The sequence below is a fragment of the Heptranchias perlo genome, chromosome 3 (genome assembly GCF_035084215.1).
Source record: "Heptranchias perlo isolate sHepPer1 chromosome 3, sHepPer1.hap1, whole genome shotgun sequence".
In the NCBI taxonomy this organism is placed as follows: Eukaryota; Metazoa; Chordata; class Chondrichthyes; order Hexanchiformes; family Hexanchidae; genus Heptranchias; species Heptranchias perlo.
Window position 1 is genome coordinate 84,450,119 of NC_090327.1, and position 24,910 is coordinate 84,475,028.

At 40.0% G+C, this 24,910-nt stretch overlaps 1 protein-coding gene across 1 annotated transcript in view; it reads right to left on the minus strand.

The window, feature by feature from the left end:
- Positions 1 to 1,938: 1,938 nt before the first annotated feature.
- Positions 1,939 to 24,910, minus strand: part of tpd52 (tumor protein D52) — a 228,400-nt gene continuing 205,428 nt past the window's right edge. Inside the window, exon 11 of the mRNA XM_067977154.1 lies at positions 1,939 to 2,980. Within this exon, the coding sequence (XP_067833255.1) occupies positions 2,827 to 2,980 (154 nt within the window). The 3' untranslated portion in view covers positions 1,939 to 2,826. The remainder of the gene's footprint in view (positions 2,981 to 24,910) is intronic.

Consider the following 24,910-nt stretch of genomic DNA (forward strand, 5'->3'; position numbering starts at 1 on the left):
GGCTGTTACTCAAGTTCACAACTGTTGGGGGAAGATGCTTATGCCTAAGCTGAGTTGAGAGAATCTACTTGAAATGAAGAGTTAAAACAAGCTTGTTCAGCTTTCCAAGTGATGAGAATCACTGTGTAGATAAAATGTTAATTCAAAAGAACAGTAATTTAGTATAGGAATTGATGAGCTAGCTAATATAGTTCTATTTAAATATATGTGTTTTATCAGTCGTTATTCATTTGTTTATCTTTTGTTCAATAAATTGACTTAGAAACTTAAACCTACAAGGTCGGATGTTGTGATTCTGTACTGCTAATCGACATCGAGAGAAGAATCCAGTGGAGGCATAAAATAATCAAAGGTCTTTCTGTTCATTATCCTGGGCAGATTACCAAAAGCTTTCCTAGATACCAAAGCTCAGAAGTTGGAATCACCTATGAGAGTAATCTAAAATACAGAATTGTAAAATTATAGAATTTTATAATTCAGGCCAGTCAATCCATCATGCCTGTGCTGACTCAGTCCCATTCCTCTGCTCTTTCCCTATTAAATTTTTATTTTTCAAGTAGACATAGAGAAGATGATTCCACTTGTGGGGAGTCCAAAACTAGGGGCCATAAATATAAGATAGTCACTAATGAATCCAATAATGAATTCAGGAAAAACTTCTTTATCGAGAGAGTGGTTAAAATGCAGAACTCGCTACAACAACGAGTAGTTGAGGCGACAAACAGATGCCTTTAAAGGGAAGCTAGATAAGTACATGAGGGAGAAAGGAAAGAAGGATATGCAAATAGGGTTAGATGAAGTAAGGTGGGAGGCGGCTTGTGTGGAGCATAAACACCAGCACAGACCAGTTGGGCTGAATGGCCTGTTTCTGTGCTGTAAATTCTATGTAAGCATTTATCCTTATCTCTTCTAAAAGCTATTCTGCTTTCATTATTATTTTGGTAGGCCATTCCATGCCCTTGCAATTCTCTGTCAAGTCATTTCTCTAGAGTAAAAAGGGTAGTAAAGATGGAAAAATCTAGCAGCTTGTACCTCAATTGATTCAATGGGCCAAATCTTGCTGGAGTGGCACATCTTGCAGTGTGCGCTGTTAGTAAAGACGTTTTCCTGCACCCTTCAAATTTGCTTTGTAACTTGCTGTAAGTGCGAGCTGATAACAAGGGCAATGTGACATCTGGGACCATAGTGAATGATGGGACCAAGAGTCTATCTCCTTAACCAATGAGATTTAAGGATTGAGAAACAGAGGAACGACACAGAAGGAAATAGGGTAAATTAGAGTCAAATCAGGTAACAAAAGAGAAATAAAGAGAGGAAAAGAAAGATTGGATTAAGAGAAAGAGACAGAAAGGAAAAGTAAAAAAAAAATTAAAAATCTTAGAAGAATTTACTACTTGCAGGAATGAGACTCAACAGCTTTCTGGGATGGAGAGTCTGATTGGTACAGCATTAACAATTATCGCGGTTAAAAGGGTACTTACGCTGTTAAGTATGAGCCCTAACTTTCTGCGGCAAGTTTAATGGACAATTAATGTGCAAATCCAGCTATTTCTTAAAGAATTATGGGAAGGTTGAGGGCGAGCTGCTGTTTGTGCGAGGCAAACGGCGGAACGGCGTAAATTGACCAGCAAATTATGGAGATTCGCAGCTCATGGGGTAACTCTTCTTCCCTTGAACTTCGAGGCTGATTTGAGTATTAATAACTGCATGCATAGTGAACGTGCCATTATTTATCCAGCAAGAATTGGCCCAATGCTTCGCATCTTATCTGTCTCAGCAATATAATAGATTTTTGTTTTCCACCATGATTTTCATTCTGCGATTAATTCTTAGAATGAAAGCAAGAAACCTGAAAGCAGCCTGAAATGCAGTGCATGTCACAACCCCCATTTAGTGCAACATAATGTGTGATGATAATCAGAAATATAAAGCAAGCAATACGAAGTGAAACCAATTTACTGAAACAGAAATTTAAACAAACTGAGCAAGCTACCAACACACTGACGCTTTCACATACATTAACAAATTTATCACTCATAGTTTCTAGATGCAGTTTTGGAAAGAATATTGCACATTCAATAACCGATTTGTTATTTCCCCAGTCAATGTGAGGTATGCAGAAGTACTGAATAAATGCAACTCGATCATCAATCCCTTTAGTGACAAAGAATAAGTTGGCCAAGTGCCTAACTTCATAATATAAATGGAAACAGAAAATTTGAACAAATTCATAAACATTTTAGATTGTCTTCATACCCATTAAAGTAAAATACTAACTTACTGAAAAGAGAAAAGGAAAAATTTTAATATTTTACTCAACAGCACTCAAGGTTAATCCTTAGACTACTGGTAAGTCCAAGAAAATTTCTGAGCTGTGGCCCTGATGGAAAATGCATGTGTATGGATACTGGTTGAGGACGTGATTAGACATTGATGTGATGCCCTCATAGTTGAATAGCCTCATTACACTCATTTCCAGGTTAACATAAGAACGGCAACTTGGGAAACTGTACCACTGCACGGACCTTTGGGAGAGGAGGGGAGAAAATTGGGAACTTTATTTTAATAAAACTCACAGCAGTGTGTACATAACAGAAGCTTGTGCTGGAGTAAGCAAAAAATCTATTTCTGAAAAGGGAAGTGTTACTTCAGCTTAGCTGTTTTGAAGCTGTAACAATGAAAATTTCTCTTGTGTATAACTTTTTGAATTTTGACAAACACCCAAAAATTGCACCTTACAAAATGTTTATTTTTTTAAAAATACTAAAGCAAGAAATACATATTCTTTACAGAAACAAAATCACACCAGGTCACTATTTATAACTTTCACTCTCTTTGCTTTGAATCCTTGCTGTCCAGCAACCCCAGGAGTGCAGCTTCTGCTTCGAGCAGAGTTGTGTCTGTCTTGGCCCCAAGAAAGCGTGATGTGAGCTCTAGATCAACAAGTTTCAAACGCACCCTCTCTCCCTTCTGATACTTCCTAGACAAAAAAAACACGTAGTCATTTGTATGATTTTTAAACAGACTTCATAGAACTGCTAAAGTTTATACACACAACAAAAACAAGAGGATACTAGTTTTTTGTGTAATTTCTCATAAATTGTTCTATTTTGTTGGGTGGAACATATCATACCAAAAGCTGTCAACAATCCTTACCCTGATACCAGAACCTAATTTTGTACCCTTTCATATTAGAATTATTAAACATAATGATTTTTATATTTGGAACAATTTGATGTCTGGAGGTAACCAACTGACGTGCAAGCGCTACACATGCTCTGTTATTCTATTAACAATACAGCATCCACAACAAAGATGGGAAAGTAACCCTTATGGTTGTACTCCTAAGGAATCATGAGATCTTACACACAAAAAGAAACAACTACACTGTAAGTGCATTGATTACACATACCATCTGCATACAGGAGCTTTGTCCACAATGCAGCGAGAAATATATTTCACACACACTTTCTGTAGTATAGAGTGCACTGAACTGCTCACTAAAATGATTTAATATGTCTATTGGATACAGGATTTCGGATACTTGATTGATAGATAGATTTTTGGACTCTAGGGTAATCAGGGATATGGGGATCGGGAAGGAAAGTGGAGTTGAGGTCGAAGATCAGCCATGATTTGGTTGAATGGCGGAGCAGGCTCGAGGGGCCGTATGGCCTACTCCTGCTCCTATTTCTTATGTTCTTAGGATTCAGAGAGGAAATTTATACATTATCCTAATTATGTATTCTTCAAAAACCTGTCATACTTGTACAATAGGAAATAAAGCTTACCATGAGTTTTTGGTTTCATCAGTTTTGGAGGGTACTTGGGTTTTTGTCAGGTTTTCAATGTATCTTTTGAATGTGCTGTTTGCTAGACAGGACAGTCTCATGGTAAAGCTGTAGGCTCTTAGCTGATAATATCACACTATCACTCCATTTCTGTGTGGTGTGCTACCCACTAACATGAAACTGTTAAACCACAAAAATGACCGCCGTATCCTTCCCCAAGTGTAGTGTCTGTGCTCATAACTACTGGGTGGTTCCCACTGCAGACAGGTTTGAGTAAGTTCAAGTATGATGGATACAGGGAGCACAAAAGTCCACCAGAACTATAAATAGATCTATGATAATCTGGTACATAATCACATGAGGTTTTTTTTTTAGGATGTCAATGACATCACAATTTCATTTGACACTAGTCAAAATAATTTGCACTGACACTATATTTAGAAAAGATGGCCTTTCGCACACTAGTCTCCAGCATCCTCCGCTGTTCTAGTGACACTAATTAACCTCCATGTCCCTAGGCTTGGGAAGGGGAGAGGAAAATATTAGTCAGGTTCTTACTCCTGATCACGACCTCTGCTGGAAAGTGTGCCGTAGACTTAAGGTGCAGTCAGGAATCAGGCTTCATTCTGATGCCCCTCCAAAGCCAAGCAGCCGGCCAACAAATATTACCTAAGCTTATAGATGACGAATGGCCTTGGGTAAGGCTGCTGGTGCCTCTGGAACCGTGCATCAGCAGGAGTCACCACCTTTAGGAACGTAGGAGAGAGAAGAATCAAAAGCTCCTTCTTGTGTCTCTCTGAAACATTTCAGTGTGCTTCACACAGAATTAATTACTTTGAAGTGTTTACCCCACAACCACTTTTGGTACTGTTGATTGTGGGAGGTCAGGACACCGGCCATCATGTTGTTCTTCAAATAATGTTCACCTGAAACATATCAGGCCATGGGGCATTGGTTTAACACAGGACTGCACCTCCTGCACTGCAGCACTCCCTCAGCATTACAAAAGTGTTAGCCTGGATTATATGCTCCAGTCCTGGAATGGCATTGAACCCACAACTTTCTGACTTAGAGGTGACAGTGCTATCAACGAAGTCAAAAATTAGTGTGATGGTTTTGCCATAAATTGAATCCATGCCTCCCAAATGGCAGATGACAATTTTATTACTGTACCATTAATGCACAAAGGAAAGAAAGCTGGAAAGAAATACAAGTATGCATCATAGCTGTATAGATATTAAATAAAGTAAACCTTTCTAAAATGCAGAGAAATAAGAACGTCTGCCGTTACTGACCAAATGTAAAGATCTGGCAAGTGTTGTCTTTGTATCCTATGATTAAGATCTGAATTATAATGGCTTAACGCGATGTCATATCATTTTGAGTCACTACAGGCCTCCATTTAGATGCCCTTATGGTTACACCAATGGTATTGTACATTTCTTTTGCCAGCTAAATATCCTCATCCAGTTACTGGCACTTTGGTTCAAAACAACCTGTAACATTTCATGTGGTTTGACACCAATATTTTGTTAACCTGATTACTAACCTTTTTATTTAGCCAAGCATTCCCAGACAGGATTGACTTTGGAGACACTAACATTTTTTTTAAAGAGACATAGTTCATTTCCCATGGCACTGCTCAGACCATTTTACAGAAAACTTACTTATATAGATTACTAGAGGACCTTCTGTGGCATGCTCATGGATACAACATTAAACATACAATGTATTAGCAGGGTCACTGACCTACAGTGACTGATGTCAAATTGAGTTTTTATTACATAGCTTTTCTAAAACTTTTACCTCTGTTCTGAGGATCAAATTCCGTCACTGTCCATAAGACCATAAGAGATAGGAGCAGGAGTAGGCCATTTGGCCCCTCGAGCCTGCTCCGCCATTCAATGAGATCATGGCTGATCTAATTTTTATCTCAACTCCACTTTCCCGTCTTTTCCCCACATCCTTTGACTCCCATGCTGGTCAAAAATTTGTCTAACTCAGCCTTGAATGTATTCAGTGATTCAGCCTCCACAGCTTTTTGGGGTAAAGAATTCCAAAGATTCATGACCCTCTGGGAGAAGAAATTCCTCCTCATTTCCGTCTGAAATGGGCGACACCTTATTCTGAGACTGTGCCCCCTAGTTTTAGATTCCCCCATGAGGGGTAACATCCTCTCAGCATCTACCCTATCAAGTCCCCTCAGAATCTTGTATGTTTCAATAAGGTCTCCTCTCATTCTTCTAAACTTCAATGAGTATAGACCCAACCTGTTCAATCTTTCCTCATAAGACAACCCTTCCATACCCAGAATCAACCTACTCTGAACTGCCTCCAATGCAAGTATGTCCTTCCTTAAATAAGGGCACCAGAACTGTACGCACTACTCCAGGTGTGGTCTCACCAGCACCCTGTACAGTTGTAGCATGACTTCCCTGCTTTTGTACTCCATCCCCCTAGAAATAAAGGCCAATATTCCGTTTGCCTTCCGGATTACCTGCTGCAGCTGTATGTTGACTTTTTGTTTTTCATGTACAAGGACGCCCAGATCCCTCTGTACCGCAGCATTTTGTAGTATTTCTCCATTCAAATAATATTTTGCTTTTTTATTTTTCCTCCTAAAGTGGATGACTTCACATTTTCCCACATTATATTCCATCTGCCAAATTTTTGCCCATTCACTTAACCTGTCAATATCCCTTTGCAGACACTTTGCGTCCTCATCGCAACTTGCTTTTCCACCTATCTTTGTATCATCAGCAAATCTGGCCACAAGACACTCTGTTCCTTCATCTAAGTCATTAATATATATTGTAAATAGTTGAGGCCCCAGCACTGATACCTGTGGCACCCCACTAATTACAGATTGCCATTTTGAAAATGGCCCTTTTATCCCGACTCTCTGTTTTCTGTTAGTTAGCCAATCCTCTATCCATGCCAGTATATTACCCCCAACACCACGAGCTCTTATCTTGTGCAGTAATCTTTTATGTGGCACCTTATCGAATGCCTTTTGGAAATCCAAATATACTGCATCCATTGGTTCCCCTTTATCCACCCTGCCCGTTACTTCCTCAAAGAACTCTAATAAATTTGTCAGACACGATTTCCCCTTCATAAAACCACGTTGACTCTCCTTGATTGCATTATGAATCTCCAAATGTCCTGCTACTACTTTCTTAATAATGGATTCTAGCATTTTCCCCAATGACAGATGTTAGGCTAACTGGTCTATAGTTACCTGCTTTCTGTCTCACTCCCTTCTTGAATAGGGGTGTTACGTTTGCGGTTTTCCAATCCGCTGGGATCTTTCCAGAATCTAGTGCATTCTGGAAGATTACAACCAATGCATCCACTATCTCTGTGTCCACTTCCTTTAAGACCCTTGGATGCAAACCATCAGGTCCAGGAGACTTGTCAGCCTTTAGACCCATTAGTTTACCTAGTACTTTTTCTCCAGTGATAGTGATTGTTTTTAGTTCCTCCCTCCCCTTTGCCCCTTGATTTTCTACCATTATTTCCACTGTGAAGGCAGATACAAACTATCAGTTCAATTCTTCTGCCATTTCCTTGTTTTCCATTATTATTTCCCCAGTCTCATCCTCTAAGGGACCAATGTTTACTTTAGCTACCCGCTTCCTTTTTATATACTTGTAGAAGTTTTTACTGTCAGTTTTTATATTTCTTGCTGGTTTACTCTCAATTTATTTTCTCCCTCTATTATTCTTTTAGTCATCCTTTGCTGGTTTTTAAAGTTTTCCCAATCTTCGGGCTTATCAGTAATCTTTGCCATGTTGTATGCTTTCTCTTTTAACCTGATACCATCCTTTACTTCCTTAGTTAGCCATGGTTGGTTCACCCTTTTTGTGGAGTCATTCCTCCTCACAGGGATATATTTTTGTTGCGAGTCATAAAATATCTTTTAAAATGTTTGCCACTGCTTATCCACCATCATACCACCTAATCTGTTTACCCAGTCCACTTTAGCCAATTCCTCCCTCATTCCTTTATAATTGCCCTTATTTAAGTTTAATACAGTAGTTTCAGACCAAAGATCCTCGCTCTCAAACTGGATGTGAAATTCTATCATGTTATGATCACTGCTTCCCAAGGGATCCTTTACTTTGAGATCATTAATTAATCCTGTTTCGTTACTCATTACCAGATCCAAAATGGCCTGTTCCCTGGTTGGTTTCCCAATGTATTGGTCTAAGAAACAGTCCCTAGTACACTCTATGAACTCCTCCTCAGGGCTATTTTTGCCAATTTGATTTGTCCAATCTATGTGAAAGTTAAAATCGCCCATGATTATTCGTCCATTTCATCTCTCAAAACAATAAATGAGTGACTTTGATTATATGTTCCTTTACCTGTACGTTTAATTATTTATGTTCGTTTTCAAACCTATAGGTATACTGAAAATGGTAGGACAGCATGTAGCACATCGATAGACATGCAGAGTTTAGAAGTAGTGCACCGTGGCCGGGTGGGGTGGGGGAGAGGTGCTTTTTAAGAATAGTTTAAGAATTGGTTTGGGTAGCACTGGGGAGTGATTTTGGCATTGGCACCATTGTAGAGGTAATAAAATGGGATTTGGGAACACTGGGGCATTTTGTTTTACTGGGTGATGCCTGGGGTCCGACAGTAGTGGAGAGTGGATGTCAGGGTCTGACTAGAGATTAGGGCTTTTCAGGTTGGAAAGGGGGTGTATGAGAGATGATTTTATAGTGCTATATAAGATTGTAAATGGTATATAAAAGGTTAATCAGGAACATTACTTTAAACTAAACTTTGAAAGTAGGACAAGGGGACACAGATTCAAACTAGTAAAAGGTAACTTTAGGAATGATATCTGGAGGTTCTACACTCAATGATCAACACTTGGAATGGATTTCCTAGGAAAATAGTGGCAAAAACTCTGGAATCATTTAAGAAACAACTAAATTGGGGGGAAGGAAAGTATGCGGTTGTTCTGGATGGATGAATTAAGATGGGATGAATGGCCAACCTCATCCGTATCTTGTGAGATGCAGCTGGGAGGTCTCAGATATAAATAAACAACTGCATCACCTGCTTTGATGGACTTAGAACCATAGAAGTTTACAGCATGAAACCTTCAGTCTATCGTATGTGTGGCCGTTATTATTTCTGTTTTTACTGTATGTGAAAGAGGAAAAAAATAAAGTAGAAATAAGCAAAGATTCACTTCAAACTGATAGACTGTAATGACTACAACCCTGTGGTAACTTTTATGTTCAAATTATAAACAATGCAGATTTGAAGTTAAATTGTGCCTTGTATATAACAGTATTTCAGCTGGTGTCCTTTTGAAAATGTATACAAATTGGATGGTGAATTTGAATAGGCTTTCAACTAAACTTTTAAATAAAAGCTATTAAACATTTTTTTTATTTCAGAAAAGGAGTCAAGTTGAGAGACAGAGACAATATCGCATTGTTTACATTTAAACACTGCTTACACAAGATTTGATTACACAAATTGAGGTTGTATTCTCTAGAGTTTAGAAGGTTAAGGAGTGATCTGATCTAAGTTTACAAGATATTAAGGGGAACAGATAGGGTGGATAGAGAGAAACTATTTCCGCTGGTTGGGGATTCTAGGAGTAGGGGGCAGTGTCTAAAAATTAGAGCCAGTCCTTTCAGGAGCGAGATTAGAAAACATTTCTACACACAAAGGGTGGTAGAAGTTTGGAACTCTCTTCCGCAAACGGCAATTGATAGTAGCTCAATTGCTAAATTTAAATGTGAGATAGATAGCTTTTTGGCAACCAAAGGTATTAAGGGATATGGGCCAAAGGCAGGTATATGGAGCTAGATCACAGATCAGCAATGATCTTATCAAATGGCAGAGCAGGTACGAGGGGCTGAATGGCCTACTCCTGTTCCTATGTTAATACAGCTATTAATTAGTTCCTGCTGAGTAGAAAATAGCAGAAGCTGTGTACAGTCATTTTTTGGATACAAAAATTGCTGACTGAATTTTACTGTTTCCAAACAAAAATTAAAATAGCCATGTTGTTTATTTACTGTTCCAGTGAAGCAGGGATGCACAGAGTGAAGTTTGTATATTTATTTATGCAGTTGTGATATTTATCTAAAGAAAACAGTATTTTTCTGGTAACTAATCACAAAATAATGAATTCAATGCTTTTAGAGCTCCACTACAAACTACTGCTGTCAAACCCAGGAACCTTCCCTTCTGCAATGGTGTCAGACCTTTGCCCTTCCCACTGCTGACAATTCCTGGGAACCAAACCTCACATTCGACCCACCAAGTTCCACCAAATCACAAGTTTTCCCTCCACTGTGCTTCTAAATCACAGAACTCCCAAATCCAGTTCTGATAAATCCAGGATCCTCACTCTAGTGCTGCCCTAAAATCAAGAACTGCCCCCTCCCACCACCCCATTGCTGCTAAATCCCACGATGCCGTCCCCGCCGCCCCCCCTCGGTACTGCTAAACAAAAGGTACCTACCTACCTGAAGCTTTGGGGAGAATGCTGTTGAAAATAACTACTGATCTTGTAAGACAAGCCACCAATACAGCAGATAGATATTCAGGGCCTTTTCTAGCATTCTGAAAAAAAGTCTGCACCTGAAAGATAAACTTGTCTGCTCTTTCCACAAATGCTGACTGATATGCTGTGTTTCCAGCATTTCCTGTTTTTGTTTTACATTTCCACCATCTGCAGTATTTTGCTTATTACTTTTTCGAGCATATTGAATGACTTTCCTTACACTATAAAACAGTAGCGGCATTCGTTACAAGATAAGCAGTTTAAGACCCAGGAATGCCTGTCATTTAAACTTACATCAGTCAAGTGAGTTTCATTTGATCAGTTTTAGCCAAATTTAGAGGAAGCAACAAAAAAAACTAGCGTTGGCAGACATTTAAAAAAAATGTCTCCATAATTGCAAGCCAGTTGCATAGGATCATTGTCACCAACTGTAGAACAGTTTGCATCCCTACCCTCTTGCTTAGAGGTGGCTACACAGAGACTAAATATGGGGAGAACGTTTGACATTTGTTTTATTTAAAGGACTGTGACTTTATCATAGTAACTGAAAATAGAGACCATCACTCCAGAACATCAGTTAAAGCAAATAACATGATAATCAGTGGGCCCAACCCAGCACTTTTTCTGGCACCAGAAGGATATCCAATATATATTAGGATCAACACTCTGAAACATAGATGTAGTTTTGTTTCTGCCCATCGACAGGATTTATAGGGAGAGGCAAATGATAGGTTGCTGCAGGCATAGTAATCTTACCTAACCCCCCATCATTACAGTCAGGCACCGAATCCTTAATCTCCCAAACAACCAGGGCTCCCTATGTTTAAGCGTTAAACAGTCGAGCGCCTCCCAGCCAAACATACATGGGATTAAACTGTCTACTGTGTCTGGCGTTTGGTTCAAACTTCAAGTGCTTTGCTTTTGAACAATTCCTCTGAACTCTAAACAAAACACATCGAGGCCAAGCCCTTATCTTGACTGCTCTTCTGCTGCACTTTCTCATAGTGCCCACTGCACAAAACCAGCCTGCTGTCTGAGCTCTTAGGATGCTTTCAGGCATCAAGCAAAGGGCAATTAGATCTGTTTCCACAACTGAGAGTTAGGATGCACAATAAAGGTTTTTCTTTTAAGGGGGCTTAACATCTCTTCCAGACATTCTCTAAACATTTCCAGAATGCTCAGTGGTACTGCAGTGGAAAGAAACCATAGTAAGTTATTTAGAACAAATGAATAAAAATATGCTTGGAAGTGAGTTATTTAAAAGTCACTTCTAAGCATATTTTTATTAATTTGATCTATATGTGAATTGTTTATTTGTAACCAGTACAGCTGCACTCTTTATTCTTTTGCCAATTTCAATACTATTTCAAGAAGTTCAGCAACATTGTGTCCGTTGTCTGTTATACAGCTATGTTACACCATTTCGCAATATAAATTTATAAGAGATGCATGATTACATGTACACAAGCTATGAAAACCAAATTTAACACCAATATAAAACATATTATACAAAAACCTTGCCCAAATTATCGCAGTACACCTACAATGCTCAAAATGGACACTCTTAACATTTTAAACTTGGAATATGACAAGAGTAATTAAAATGATCTATCACCAACTTCTCATTGCCAGAAAATTCATAAATGAAATTTATTTCATTTTGACAAGAAATTTGCAACCTACATAAGTAACAATGCTGTAATTCTTCCATGGGTGAAGTTTATAGCTGGTTTAATCAAGATTTTAAGGGGAAAAACTGGACAAAAGTAAAATTCTGACAGCAACAACCAATAAGCAAAGGATATTAGATTTACTTTAACTGCCACATGCACACATATTGTTTTGCATTTTCCTCCCTTCCGTGTCACACTCTGGCTGCCTTAGCGATTCTTTGAATGTTTCTTTTTAAAACATTATCTGATGACATTGCAAAATGAGTCAGAGAGAATATAAAGGAACTGTGACAATGAGAAAAAAGAGAGGCAGAGAGATGAAGAAAGAGCGACGGTGAAAGTGGAAAACAAACAGAAAAAAAAAAGGGGCTAACAGAATCAGAGTAGGAGAAAAGCAAAGAGTTATAGGAGAGTCAGAGACAGAATTTTTAACATCCCCACCCCCTGCCCATGAGCCATGTTACAGATCAATTTATAAATGATGATTCCAATAATGTAAATTTTTATAAGAAACACAAAAACCTGCACACGTTAGATTAATAAGCAGAAGTTTGTTATTTAACCAGGTCCTGTAGAGAAGTTCAAGACAAGATGAAAAAACCCTATAGCTGGGGGGAAAAAAAAATCAAACTGGCACAATACAAGAAGTTTTGGAGTTTTATACAATGCAAAGGACCATATATCATTGTTTAATTACAATGGCATCATGACATTTTAGTGTGTATGTTGAGCACAGGGTTTCCTCCAGAACCTATTATGCAAGGCTGTACCAACTATGGCTTGAGGAAGATTCAGAATGAAAAAGGTAATTTAAAGTTACCATCAATTTTCAGCCTTGCCCATGGTTGGAATGACAAAGTTTTAAAACTTTTACACATGTTTACATGCTTGTTACACTTGCTCTAGTTCTGCTTAGTTATTGCTCCCTTCATTTAATTTCAGGTAAGTATTTACAGTGTGCACTAGCAATCATCACAGATAGGCCAATGAAATGGCAATTAGAGTCAAACTAAGATCACTGCTGCGCCATTTAACAGATTCAATTTTGCACATTTCTTCAATTTTGACTGCCCTCAAGTCAAGTTGAAGTATCAGTGCTAGTCCACTGCTATGAGCTGATGTATTTATTCTGCTATTGTAACCGCTTAGATTACTGGAATGGCATTTTTCAGCCAGCAGCAGGATAGCTACTTCAACATTCATGATCAGAATGAACTTGAACAGAGATCTCCAAGTAGAACTAAGTTTTAACCACTGTGTCACCTACACAGTGATCAAATACGGTCAGAACAAACTGTTCTCGCTCATTGTTGTAGTACTCCAAATTAGGTCTCACATCTGATTTCTTCATGATGAAGGGTCACAAAGAGGTCATCTTTTGTTGGCTTCATTGTGGGCCCTATTTCTTGTATCAGTGGAAAGCAGTACTAGGTTTTAAAAATTCAATGCACAAAAGCAGTCAGCGGAATACATCAACAAAGAGATACAACTGCATTACTTAACCCTAGGACAACTGTAGTACCATTTAAAGAATACAGGTCATTTGATGAATACTTTTTGGCTCCATACAGGATTCCAATTGTACTGTATAATTTTAAAACTAGAAAGTCATTCTTGCAGAATTTTAATTTTATTTTTACTTAAGCATTTTACAGCTGACCACTAAAAGGCAAGCGAGAGCCTATTTCTAGTGTTTCTCCTCTGGGAGGAGCATCTTGCCTCTACTTAGCACTTCCCACTTCCCACAACGATGCAGGTAAAACTGAGAAATTACTATGTGGAGACATGCAAGTGTAGATCTGCATCTATGAGATTTAATGGGCTACCTCAATACGCCCCCTCATATAAGCCCTATATGAAAAAGTTGTGCTTTTAATAAAGCAATAACTTATTCACCACTCAAAGAATTAAACAGTAACAATGATGCAAACCATTAAGATCAATTTCCATACAGCAGTTAAAGGTTACTCCCTCAGTGGCTCAGTTGAAAAGTGCTACTGCCAAATGAGCAGTAGATTTGATTGCCATACATGTGCTGAATTAGCTGATCTCAGCTGGGGTGCAGCGGTAGAACTGCTACCTATGTTCTCTGCTCATCCTGGCGAGGGACGAGTTTCCGCTCCTACCCAATCACTCCTGCTGGAAAGTGAGACGGTGGATGTCAAGTGAGGACAGAATTTGGCTCGGTTGTAATGGTCCCACCATGGTTAAACAGTACAGATGAAGAATGGGATTCGAGAGGTACCCAGTGTCCTTGGAATTATATCTCAGCAGGAATCAGCACCTTCAGGACAGAAAGGAAGAAAACTAGAGGGGAAAAAAATGACCTAGGTAAGATGACATTCTTCATTTTCACAACTTTACAACATTACCCTAAAAATCAATTGTATTACTGCAGACAACAAACAATCATAGACTATTACAGCATAGAAACAGATCCCCTGGACCATCAACCAGTGTATGTCTCCACATAAGCCACTTAGTTTAATTCCACTCTCCTTGCATTGTGTACCCTTTAATATTCCTAAATAAACAGTTCAAAATGTGCTTTAGTATAAAATTGAATATCTAGTGGCGACTGCACCACCTCAGGTGTGTTGTGTAGGGTTTGTCTACTTCTTAAAAATGCATCTCTTATGTCTCCAAGATACCCAATTTGGGCAACGTAACCTTTCTCCGCCATGTCAAACTACACTAGAAACTGTCCAGATGGTTGGGTGCACAGTTGGAACTAAGACTGATTGTTCATTGTCACCTCTCTCTTGTCTGGCAAATCAAATGTGACAATAAGCAAACACTACTGCAGCAAGACTATGAAAAGGTTCTTCATTAAATATATGACATGAATTCAGTGAAGAAGTAGCAAACTATGCGACTGTCAGTGCATATAAAGCTCAACAAAAGACAATGTTGTAATGGGTCAAATGACTGAGACAAATATGGCCACGGATTCCTAGTAACCTGTTGCCATATGAAAGAATGCTCAAGTGCTAACAAGCTCTTCCATAAAAACACAATTTTTTGATTTCCTTATCTCCCCCCCCCCCACCCCACAAAAAGGTTTGGAGCTTTTGTGTTGAAAAGTCTGCTGCAGATCAGTAATGGCAGGCATCACACTATACAAAAGATGGGGAAGCTGTGCATTACAAGGAAAACTATAGGGAATATTTGGGACAGGAATACATTAAAGAGAACAAGTATGAGTTGAAGAGTTTTATATATTTATCAGTGCAAATATTTAAACTACTACCAGTCTAGCCATATTTCTCTTCCTATTAGCCGGTGCTGCCACCTACACTTGGGTTTGCTGGGAGGTGAACAGAGATGTAGGTCAATTGTAGAACAAACCGTGCTGCATTGCAGTACCACACTATTTTATTCTTAATGATTCAGAAGGTAGTTTACAGTTTTCCCAGAGTATAGGATTACTGGTGCACAATGTCCAGGTGATAATTTACTTAAATATAAACTACTACTTTTACAACTTTTCAAAACATCGCTTTATGTGTCTTTAGATACCTAATGAAATTCCATCCACCTCTATAATAAAAAGACAACAAAGCATATTTGTTTTGATTGAAAGATTTCAGCTATGAGTGAAACTAAAATACAGAGAAAAGGAAAGCAATCTAACATGCTCAAAGAGCCTGTTAGACCCTTACACCCCAGGTTAGGCTCTGCTACAAATCAAGCAGCAAGGGGACAAGCCTTAGAAGAGTTGAGAATTCCTAGATAAATCAAGTTCATATCTGCTTAATATAGAAGTTGCCCAGTTGGTAAGTTAAATACATAGCAAGTTGCAAGTTTAAATTAAACAGAGCAGCTCCCCGATGGGTAAATGCAACTCATGCTGTGATTCGAAGACATACAGCCCAGAATAGCTGGGAAGCTACAACAGGCTTTACCATCCCTGAGATTGGCAGAGGGAAGAAATGGAAGGAACAACATATCTAGGGTTTTCACTTACTATCCAGTGCTGTCCAGTGACCCTGGCTGGAAACACACCTATCTGCATGTTGGGCAAGGACAGGATCATGGACATTAAGGGGTGGGAAAAATAGCACGAAAAGTGACACAGAAAAGTTGAAGGCTTGGGCTTTTGAATTAATTTAGTCCTTAATTGGTAAGCCCCTTTCAGCGCAGAGCAAACATAACTGTTTGGTACAAAAGGGAGAAAACAAGGTTAGTGCAAAGCAACCTCCTAATAATGTCAATAGATGTACAAAATTACACATAGTAAAACAGTAAACGCCAGAATATAAAGCAAACATATGAAAAACACATGAACCAAAAGGTTAGTAAAACGAACAGCTTCCCAGGTGCAACTTACTATAAATGAGAGTTTCAGGTGTATGGAATGCTGGTACAATGTGTTCATTTACTTCAAGCAGAAACATTTTGTGGACTGAAGACTCTAATATATTTTTAAAAATATGTTCCAGGTGATTCTCAAATTTGTTGTAACTTCAACCTTTAGTATGCTGGATATCATTCCGCTAAATATTTCTCATATTTCACAAAGATGTCACCACATATATAAATAATTGGAATTTGGGTTTTTGAAAATTCAATTGGAAAACTCTCAAAATATAAATCTTCTAGAGCTGCATCACATGAATGCTCAACAAAGTTCGAGAATGTTCAAAGTTTAAACATAAGAATCTGTACCACATAATAATACTTACCACAAACTGCCTCAGCAATACTGAACCACAATACTAGGGAATACAGCCCAGCATTAGATCCATCTCTATCTATTAATATTGCCGACTTCTTTACCCAATTCATATTTAAACAGAATATATTGTGAAGAACACTGGAGAGATTTATATTTAATCTCACAGCACTCACCATAATTCAATCATGAATTCAGACCATTTATGCGATTTTAAATTAGTCTTGAATCTTATTGATACACATTCCCTCGAGGCAGAAAGGTAGGGCAACTAAAGCCAGAGCTCTTTGGATGACAAAAGAGATAGTGAGTAAGATGAAATGGAAAAAAGGGGCATATGACAGATATCAGGTTGATAACACAAGTGAGAACCAGGCTGAATATAGAAAGTTCAGAGGGGAAGCGAAAAAGGAAATAAGAGGAGCAAAGAGAGAGTATGAGATAGATTGGTGGCCAACATAAAAGGGAATCCAAAAGTCTTCCACAGGCATGTAAACAGTAAACAGGGTAGTAAGGAGGGGTGGGGGCCAATTAGGGACCATAAAGGAGATCTACTCATGGAGGCAGAGGGGATGGCCGAGGTACTCAATGAGTACATTGCATCTGTCTTTACCAAGGAAGAAGATGCTGCCAGAGTCTCAGTAAAGGAAGATATAGTTGAGATACTGGATGGGCTAAAAATTGATAAAGAAGAGGTACTTGAAAGGCTAGCTGTACTTAAAAGTAGATAAGTCACCCAGTCCGGATGGTATGCATCCTAGGTTGCTGAGGGAAGTAAGGGTGGAAATTGCGGAGGTACTGGACATAATCTTCCAAACATCCGTAAATGCGGCGGTGGTGTGAGAGGGCTGCAGAATTGCAAATGTTACACCATTTGCACCCTTGTTCAAAAAAAGGTGTAAGGATAAACCCACAACTATAGGCCAGTCAGTTTAACCTCAGTGGTGGGGAAAATTTTAGAAACGATAATCTGGGACAGAATTATCAGTCACTTGGATGAGTGCGGATTGATTAGGGAAAGCCAGCACAGATTTGTTAAAGGCAAATCATGTTTAACTAACCTGATAGAGTTTTTTGATGAGGTAACAGAGAGGGTAGTTGAGGGCAATGCAGTTGATGTGGTGTATATGGATTTTCAAAAGGCGCTTGATAAAGTGCCGTACGATAGGCTTATCATCAAGATTGCGGCCCTTGGAATAAAGGGGGCAGTAGCAACATGGATACAGAATTGGCTACGGGGCAGAAAACAGTAGTAGTGAACGGTTGTTTTTTGGACTGGAGGGAGGTGTACGGTGGTGTTCCCCAGGGGTCAGTGCTGGGACCACTGCTTTTCTTGATATATATTAATGACTTGGACTTGGGTGTACAGGGCACAATTACAAAATTTGCAGAGGACACAAAACTTGGAAGGGTAGTAAACAGTGAGGAGGATAGTGATAGACTTCAATAGGCTATAGACAGGCTGGTGGCATGGGCGGACACGTGTCAGATGAAATTTAACGTAGAAAAATGTGAAGTAATACATTTCAGTAGGAAGAACGAGGAGAGGCAATATAAACTAGAGGGCACAACTCTAAAAGGGGTACAGGAACAGAGAGATCTGGGGGGTATATGTGCACAAATCGTTGAAGGTGGCAGGGCAGGTTGAGAAAGTGGTTAAAAAAGCATACAGGATCCTGGGCATAGAGTACTAAAGTATGGAAGTCATGATGAACCTTTATAAAACACTGGTTCGGCCACTGCACTTCAGGAGAGATGTGAAGGCCTTAGAGAAGGTGCAGAAGAGATTTACTAGAATGATTCCAGGAATGAGGGACTTTAGTTACTTGGATAGAGTGGAGAAGCTGGGGTTGTTCTCCTTGGAACAGAGACGGTTGTGAGGAGATTTGATAGAGGTATTCAAAATCACGAAGGGTCTGGACAGAGTAGATAGAGAGAAACTGTTCCCATTGGCGGAATGGTCAAGAACCAGCAGACATAGATTTAAGGTGATTGGCAAAAGAACCAAAGGCAACATGAGGAAAAACTTTCTTACATAGCGAGAGGTTAGGATCTGGAATGCACTGCCCAAGGGGTGGTGGAGGCAGATTAAATCATGGCCTTCAAAAGGAAACTGGATAAGTACTTGAAAGGAAAAAAATTGCAGGGCTATGGGGAAAGGGCGGGGAAATGGGACTAGCTGAATTGCTCTTGCGAAGAGTTGGTGCGACTCGATGGGCCAAATGGCCTCCTTCCGTGCTGTAACCTTTGTATGATTCTATAACTTAGAAAAAAATAAGCAGTAAAAAGAAAGTCTGAAACAATTTATGTTCTTTTAGATAATATGTTTTCTGGAGGCTAAAGAAAAATGTTTTAGAGAGCATTGAAGCCACAATGAAATAGATAGAGACTGTGTATTGAAGTCAATGAAAAGGAAAATCGTGCGGGATGAACAACGTGCGTCCGACTGGCTACTGTGCATTTTGTACCCACACTGAAATTGAATTTTACCCACAATGTTTCCAGAAAGGCCTAAACTGTTACTTATCCTCATTGTTACTTTTATACAACACTTATCCTCGTTGTTACTTTTATACCACTTGAGTCTACATCTACTGATTTTCTTTCATTTTCTATTTTCAAACAAACTTGTTACAAACTGGATAAATGGTTCAGCACTGGAAGGTCTTAGGCTCATGGAATCTTGCATCAGTCAGTGCTCATCATAATTCAATATAATACATGACAGACAATCTCAGAATTTATTACATCTATGCCCATGCTTTGGAACAATCAGCGTCAAAAACTGCAACAAAAATAGTGTAGAAATTTTTGAAGCTGCTTTCTGGGAATGGCCTACCTGGCAAATAATCACATATTGTTTTGGAAATTGAAGTCAATTTGTCCATATTTTCAGCATTTACTTTATGATTTGTACCGTGGTTTTCAAAGTCCCTGCAAATATTGACAGTTCAGGGACTCCCCTCTCTTAACTTCCAAACATTGTCTGCTGCCCAAAAGAAACAGTGATATTGCAGAAAATCTTTTTTATTAGCGTAAGTCAACAAAACAAAAAACTCAGAAATCTGCTGACTTCGGGAACTTGCTGGGATGCTCTTGCGACCCCCTTAATATCCACGAACTCCAGCTGGAAAACCTAAGGTCTTGCATACGTGGCCTCATGTCTCAAAATGAAACAACCAATACAACCCAATAGATTCTGTCCACACTGTAATATTGTGGGTGGATTAAAAAGGCATATTAAGGAGGTCAAATTTGTATGTAGCAGCAAAAGAAAACCCCACAACTCATTAACTTTAGCTACAATATTGATGAGGAAATTAACATTGGCTTGTGGGATTTTATTTTTGTTTTTAACATTTATTACAAAATGCCATCCCCTATTCATAAGAAATTATCTTGTTTGAGTTGGACTATACTGAAGGATTACTCTTCCCCCACAAGCAACTGTTGGAATACATACATGGAATACATAAGCAGAATGGCTGTTGAAAGATTAAAAAATAAATTTACTTTTGTCTTGCAATTTCAAGTTTAAATTTCATCTGCCAATTAGTGAGGCTCACAAATACAATGTTTGGAAGCCTTTTTCTGAAATGTTTCTGCGTTACTGCTTATTCAGACAGTCAGAACATACAGTAAAATAGTAAACCCAGACCTGCTACTTCTGTTAGCTAGAATTGATGCAGTGAAAATTAGATGCCAGCAACTCTAGTAATTACTCAACATTTAACCCCAATAATTTTTTCAGCAATAACTAATGAAAGCATCCTTACTGAAATTTCTGTTTACTGCAAATCCCAAAAATCAAAATCACTTATAAAACATTTAGAAGGCTCGTGGCCACATACTGGTGTTTTTAATGTGATCTGTAAAGTTTTGGAATATCTGGGATATAGGAAACTTTATATAGCCTTGTCCAACGATGCAGGAAGGAAATATTTTCTGTCCTTTTTTAAAAAAAAACTCTGCTTTCTTCAAGGGCATTGTGAGCCATCTAATACTTGTTCCAAGTGTCCATGTGTGAACCTGTACAGTGACTGGCCCTTCATGGGAACCCCCTGCCTCCATCTTCAAAGATGTACAAGTCCATTACCTGTGCCAGTACACATGGGGAGTCAAGACCAAGGGCAGTATACAGTTCAAGCAAGGTTAGAGGTTGGGCTAATAACTGGATCAAGATGGGGAGAGGGCAAAGGGGGAGAAGGGGAGAGGGTTTCAGCAGCAGATGAGCTGAGGCAGGGGCGGAGATGGGCGATGTTACAAGGTGAGAGTAGGCACTCTTGGTGATGGAGCGGATATGTGGTCAGAAGCTCATCTCAGGGTCAAATAGGGCGCTCATACACCATTTATTTCCTAGATGATGATGATATGGGCAGCTGAGCTACTCCCAGGCCTCTGTGATTGGTCACTAGGCAATATAAAAAAACGATATTGCCCATCCCACAGATTTTCCATTTCTCTTATGGAAAGCATCTGCCTTCTATTGAGAACTCTCAGAACAGCTCTGCCAAGATCAGGAACTCCGCATTTGGGAAATTATGGGCACAAATCTGTCTCCTTAAACTTCATGGCATAATGCTTTGATAGACCAATGTACCACATCAGTGCAACAACAGACAAAAGCATGCTTAGCAAAGCTGAGAGCTTTATTTCCTCAAATACCAAAGTGTTCTTTCCCACTGAGACTCAAATACAAAAAACAGCACTCTTATCAAGTGCATGTAAATAACATTGAAGTTTGAGCTACAGAGTGATGGACATTAAGTAGTAAAAAGGCTAGTCTTAAAGGAAAATAAGTAACTTTTTGAATATTTAAATGAAAAGATGTGGGCTCATTACTACATTTTACTTCTTCATTGAACTAACTCACAAGGTCTAAATGGCTTATAAGTTCAGCTTAATGTCACACAGTACTGATGCACAGTCTAGAAGTTATGCATCCCACTTTGAGGCTTTGAAGTAATCCTTTTCTTCTCTATTCTAAACCCTACGACAGCCTGGCAACCAACATGAAGAAACCAATGATGGGTAAAGCTTCCCAAATAGGTTCTCGTGTTAGTTGCAACTGTCAAGGGCTAATTTTAATGCAGTTCAGCTATTCTCATCCTGCTCTTAAGAACAAAAGATGATATCTGTTTGAAAGAATTCAAAATAGTTATAGTGGAAACAGAGGAAGTAGATGAAAAATTGGGGCATGATTAAAAATTTGTTCTTGTGGTTTTATTACCTTCAATAAAATTATACATTGCTCTTCTATGGCCTGGTTCATTGATAAAAAATAAAAAAAATGTCTATAAATGTCTTCCTATTTGTCTTTCACTTTCTAAAGCTTTGTTTCCTCTGTTTTAGTTACTGTCCTCCTCAGTTTCTGTTAAACTTTCATACATTTTCTCTTCTTCTTGTCTGTATTTCTGTGTAACCCACTCCTTTTCTCGCCCTTTCTCCATCTTTAAATCTTTTCTTCCATCTCCTCCCCTTTCCTACATTACACCAGTGCCTACACTTCAAAAGTACTTAATTGACTGTAAAGCACTTTGGGATGTACTGAGGTCATAAAAGGTGTTATATAAATGCAAGTCTTTTTTTATGTCCGCCATTATCTGTGTGTCTTTGACACATGTTCTTTTACTGCACTAAAGCCCAGGGAAGGTAGCAAGATGACAGCCATCGTGTACAGATAATTAAATAGCCCTTTTCCAGTGCAGAGTTGAAACCTGCTCATCAGGAATTTGGAAGAAGTGAACCTAGAGTGGAGGACAGCAAGAGAAAAAGAGTGGAGACGAGAGCTAGAGCAAGGAGAAGGCGGGACCTGGAGCAGAAGCATAGCTTGAAGCTGGGGAGTGGTGGCGGGGGCACTGGGCTGGGCAGAGGTTTAGTGAAAGAAGGAATGGGGAACTACCAAGTTTGCCACAGAATTTGTTTTGGTAAAATACAGTCACAAAAACAACCAATCAGAAGTGGCACTACGGACATGATTGCAGGAGAGGTGAGGGAAGTGTGAGATGAGATATGAGAGCACTGGGGAGATCTCTTGGGTGGGGGCACATTGGGAGGGGTGAGGTAGTTGTCGAAGCAAAGGCTTATGATGTGGGTATACTGGATGGCAGTGGTGGATGCACTGGGAAATTGTCTCGCTGAGTGTGGGAGTACCGGGAGGTGCATGCAGGGGTTCGGGACAGTAGGTAGGAGTTGTATGGTGTTACTGACAAAAGCATAGTGATAGGGGTGCGTCTGCACTGGGGAATGGGGGGAAAGTATGGGTGTTCAGCATGGGGGTGGGGAATATCAAGAGGAAGGGGCAGTGCAGTGCTCAGGATGGGGAATTGTAAACAATTTTACAACACCAAGTTATAGTCCAGCAATTTTATTTTAAATTCACAAGCTTTCGGAGGCTTCCTCCTTCGTCAGGTGAACGATGTGAAAATGAAATCCTCGAAATGAAATCGCATTTATAATTCACAGAACAATGCTTGTTGAGTACAGACAGTTTTTTCAACTGCCCGTTGCCAAGGCAATCAGTGTGTAGACAGACAGGTGTTACCTGCCAGGTCTCAGAATATACAAATCACCAAAAAAAAACAACAAACAAAAAAAAACAGAGATAGAGAGGTAGAAACATAGAAAAGACAGCAACTGACCCGTTATATTAAAAACAGATAACATTTGTTCGCTGGTGGGGTAACGTGTAGCGTGACATGAACCCAAGATCCCGGTTGAGGCCGTCCTCATGGGTGCGGAACTTGGCTATCAATTTCTGCTCGACGATTTTGCGTTGTCGTGTGTCTCGAAGGCCGCCTTGGAGTACGCTTACCCGAAGGTCGGTGGATGAATGTCCATGACTGCTGAAGTGTTCCCCGACTGGGAGGGAACCCTCCTGTTTGGCGATTGTTGCGCGGTGTCCGTTCATCCGTTGTCGCAGCGTCTGCATGGTCTCGCCAATGTACCATGCTCTGGGGCATCCTTTCCTGCAACGTATGAGGTAGACAACGTTGGCCGAGTCACAGGAGTATGAACCATGCACTTGGTGGGTGGTGTCCTCTCGTGTGATGGTGGTATCTGTGTCGATGATCTGGCACGTCTTGCAGAGGTTACCGTGGCAGGGTTGTGTGGTGTCGTGGACGCTGTTCTCTTGAAAGCTAGGTAATTTGCTGCGAACGATGGTCTGTTTGAGGTTGGGTGGCTGTTTAAAGGCGAGTAGTGGAGGTGTGGGGATGGCCATAGCGAGGTGCTTGTCCTCATTGATGACATGTTGAAGGCTGCGGAGAACATGGCGTAGTTTCTCTGCTCCGGGGAAGTACTGGACGACAAAGGGTACTCTGTTGGTTGCGTCCCGTGTTAGTCTCCTGAGGAGGTCTATGCGATTTTTTGCTGTGGCCCGTCGGAACTGTCGATCGATGAGTCGAGCGTCATATCCCGTTCTTACTAGGGCGTCTTTCAGCGTCTGTAGGTGTCCATCGCGTTCCTCCTCGTCTGAGCAGACCCTGTGTATTCGCAGGGCCTGTCCATAGGGGATGGCCTCTTTGACGTGGTTAGGGTGGAAGCTGGAAAAGTGGAGCATCGTGAGGTTGTCCGTGGGCTTGCGGTAGAGTGAGGTGCTGAGGTGCCCGTCTTTGATGGAGATTCGTGTGTCCAAGAAAGAAACTGATTCTGAGGAGTAGTCCATGGTGAGCTTGATGGTGGGATGGAACTTGTTGATGTTATCGTGTAGTCTCTTTAGTGATTCCTTGCCGTGGGTCCATAGAAAGAAAATGTCGTCGATGTATCTGGTGTATAGTGTTGGTTGGAGGTCTTGTGCAGTGAAGAAGTCCTGCTCGAACTTGTGCATGAAAATGTTGGCGTATTGGGGTGCGAATTTGGTCCCCATGGCTGTTCCGTGTGTTTGGGTAAAGAACTGGTTATCGAAGGTGAAGACATTGTGATCCAGGATGAAGCGGATGAGTTGTAGGATGGCGTCCGGAGATTGGCTGTTGTTGGTGTTGAGTATTGATGCTGTCGCAGTGATGCCGTCATCGTGGGGGATACTGGTGTATCGTGCCGAGACGTCCATCGTGGTGAGAAGTGTTCCTGGTTCAACTGGTCCGTGGGTACTGAGTTTTTGTAGGAAGTCTGTAGTGTCGCGACAGAAGCTGGGGGTTCCCTGTACGATAGGTTTCAGGATGCCCTCGATGTATCCAGAGAGGTTCTCACACAGGGTTCCGTTGCCTGATACGATAGGACGTCCGGGTGTGTT